This window comes from Triticum dicoccoides, chromosome 5A (genome assembly GCF_002162155.2).
Source record: "Triticum dicoccoides isolate Atlit2015 ecotype Zavitan chromosome 5A, WEW_v2.0, whole genome shotgun sequence".
In the NCBI taxonomy this organism is placed as follows: Eukaryota; Viridiplantae; Streptophyta; class Magnoliopsida; order Poales; family Poaceae; genus Triticum; species Triticum dicoccoides.
This window is the reverse complement of record NC_041388.1, coordinates 436454619-436456980: the sequence shown is the minus strand read 5'-3', so window position 1 is coordinate 436456980 and position 2362 is coordinate 436454619. Positions and strand designations below refer to the sequence as shown.

Sequence of the window (2362 nt, the reverse complement as noted above, 5' to 3'; positions counted from 1 at the left end):
ATTTTAGCAAGAACATTGACATTACACCAAAGAGACATACCTTACAAGAAGAAAATGAGTTATCCCTTTATTAGCTTAAGCCCACATGAATATTCAAATAAGGAAGGATTCAAATTCTCATTTTTTACTAAGATTTGATGGATTTTCATACTCCTTCCGTTCCTAAATATAAGTCTTTTTAGACATTTCAAATGAACAACAACATACAGATGTATGTAGACATATTTTAGAGTGCAGATTCACTCATTTTGCTCCGTATATAGTCACTTGTTGGAATCTTTAGAAAGACTTATATTTGAGAACGGAGGGAGTAACAAATATCCTCGCTTCTCTTCATACCCTGCAATTCACCCTAGGACAGAAAAACTTAACTCTCTTTGCCTAAGTGGGTGTAGCAAAACTCATTAATACTCCCTCCGTCTCAAATTTTTTGTCTTAGATTCGTATAGATAAACATGACTTGATGCATCTGTATTTAGACAAATTTAAGACAAAAATTTTGGGACGGAGAGAGTACTAGCATATTAGAAAACCAACCAATTTGCTAACTACCTCGAATAGCCAAATTTCTGTGCAAGTTTATTATGTAGCAACTTGACCTCCAGGTTTCTGAATGGTGAAATAAGAGCTACATTTTATCAAAATATAAAATGTATCATTTGAGTGCAGTAGCAAGATCGGATCACCACAACGATTCTTTTCGAGTTGACTCCCTCGATCAGATGAATCATTGCTGGTCTATATATAGGTATCCCTCTTCACAATCCTATTATTTTAGAGACTCATTGTGCATTTGTTGTGGCGTCCCTTGCAACAGAGAACCTTGATAGATCAACGTTGGTTGATTTGAAGAAGGAAGCTTTGAGCTTATCCAAGTTGATAAATAACTTTCAAATGGCTAAGATAAGTCAGACCGCCAATGTGGTGGCTCATTTAATAGCTAAGTTTAGTTTTGACAATAGATTCGATGGTATTCTTGTTGATGATGTACCGCCCTGTGTGGTGAATTCTGTATCGAACGATTGTAAGTTTCGAGATGTTTAATTAATGTAACGTGGTGTTCAAAAAAAATGAATCAGAATATGCGCTTTGCTTAAAAATTAAATGCAAGCCAGAGGTTTGACCCAACACATCCGGCCACTGCCAGTACTCTCAACAAATCAAAACACCCTCTTTGAAAATGCAGCGATCACTTTTTATTTCAACCCAGACAAAAAATAAACAAGACAAGAGCAAAAATATGTATCCGTGTCCAAGAGATAATAAAACTAGCTCGATCGATCCTACTCCATGGACAGATTCATCTCACTCACATCACACAATCGCCACGAAACCCGCCAATGCCAGAAGCACGATCAGCACCGGAGCCGAGGCGTGGGTGGTGGACGCCGCTCCCGCTGCCGGCGACTTCTTCCCGCCTGACGGCGTGGGCAACGACGGCGCCTCTGCCTCCACGCTACCAGACTCATCGGACGAGTCACCGCCAGCAGGAGCCGGGGCGGCCTCCGGCGCGCCGGCACCGGCGAGCACGAGCTTGCCCTTGGCATCCAGGTTCTCCTGCGCGAATGCGTGCTTGGCCGGCACCCCGCCGGCCACCGCGGACCCCACTTGCCAGATGTGGTTCACGGACTCCATGCCCTTGGGCAGCTGCAGCGTGCCGTAGAGCCGCACCTTCCCGCCGGCGCCCTCGTCGGCGGCGAGCCCGGTGGCCTTGAACGCGATGGGCGTGGACGTCGCGCTGAGGGGCTTGTACCCGGTGAGGTTGTACGTGTTGACGACGTACGTGGCGCCGCTCTTGAAGGCGAGGAGCGCCTGCGCGCCCTTCATGCCGTCGCCGGTGGGGTTGATCCCCCACGACACCCAGCCGGCGCCGCTGGCCGGCTTGGCCGCGAACGCCACGGAGAGCGACGAGGCCGCCGCGTCGTAGGTCCAGTGCAGGGCGGCGCCGAGGGCCGGGAGGTCCGCGCACGTCTCGTAGCTCTTGCCGGCCGGGAACTTCTCGCTCTTGCAGGCGCCGCCCGCGGCCGCCGCCGGCGAGACAAGGACCAGCAGGGCCGCCAGCTGGAGAATGGCGCGGCGGCGCCGGTGTTGCTGCGTCGCGGAGGCCATCTTCTGCGCGATCGAGTTGGTTAAAGAGCCTAAGGTTTTTGCTCTTGGAAGCAGCTTGGGAGTGTGAGGAGGGAAGCGCCAACTTGGTGGTTGAAATAGCCAACGAGGAGGGTAGGTGCAACGTATTTGGAAGATCGTTATGACCAACCAGGAGTTGACCTGTGATCTCACGTTCACAACGGCTAAGGGAAATACTATAACTGATTTAGTTGAGTGGTATTACATCGAAAGTACAGGGCGACGTGTAATGTGG

The 2362-nt window shown here is 49.3% G+C and overlaps 1 protein-coding gene across 1 annotated transcript; it reads right to left on the bottom strand.

The window, feature by feature from the left end:
• Positions 1 to 1152: 1152 nt before the first annotated feature.
• LOC119302144 (auxin-induced in root cultures protein 12-like) lies at positions 1153 to 2156 on the bottom strand. Its single transcript, XM_037579177.1, has one exon. It carries the CDS (start codon positions 2107 to 2109, stop codon positions 1315 to 1317), a length of 795 nt encoding a protein of 264 aa, XP_037435074.1. The 5' UTR covers positions 2110 to 2156; the 3' UTR covers positions 1153 to 1314.
• Positions 2157 to 2362: the final 206 nt, after the last annotated feature.

Excerpts from the sequence above, each read along its gene's own strand:
- LOC119302144 (XM_037579177.1), bottom strand. The coding sequence starts at position 2,109 with ATGGCCTCCGCGACGCAGCAACACCGGCGCCGCCGCGCCATTCTCCAG.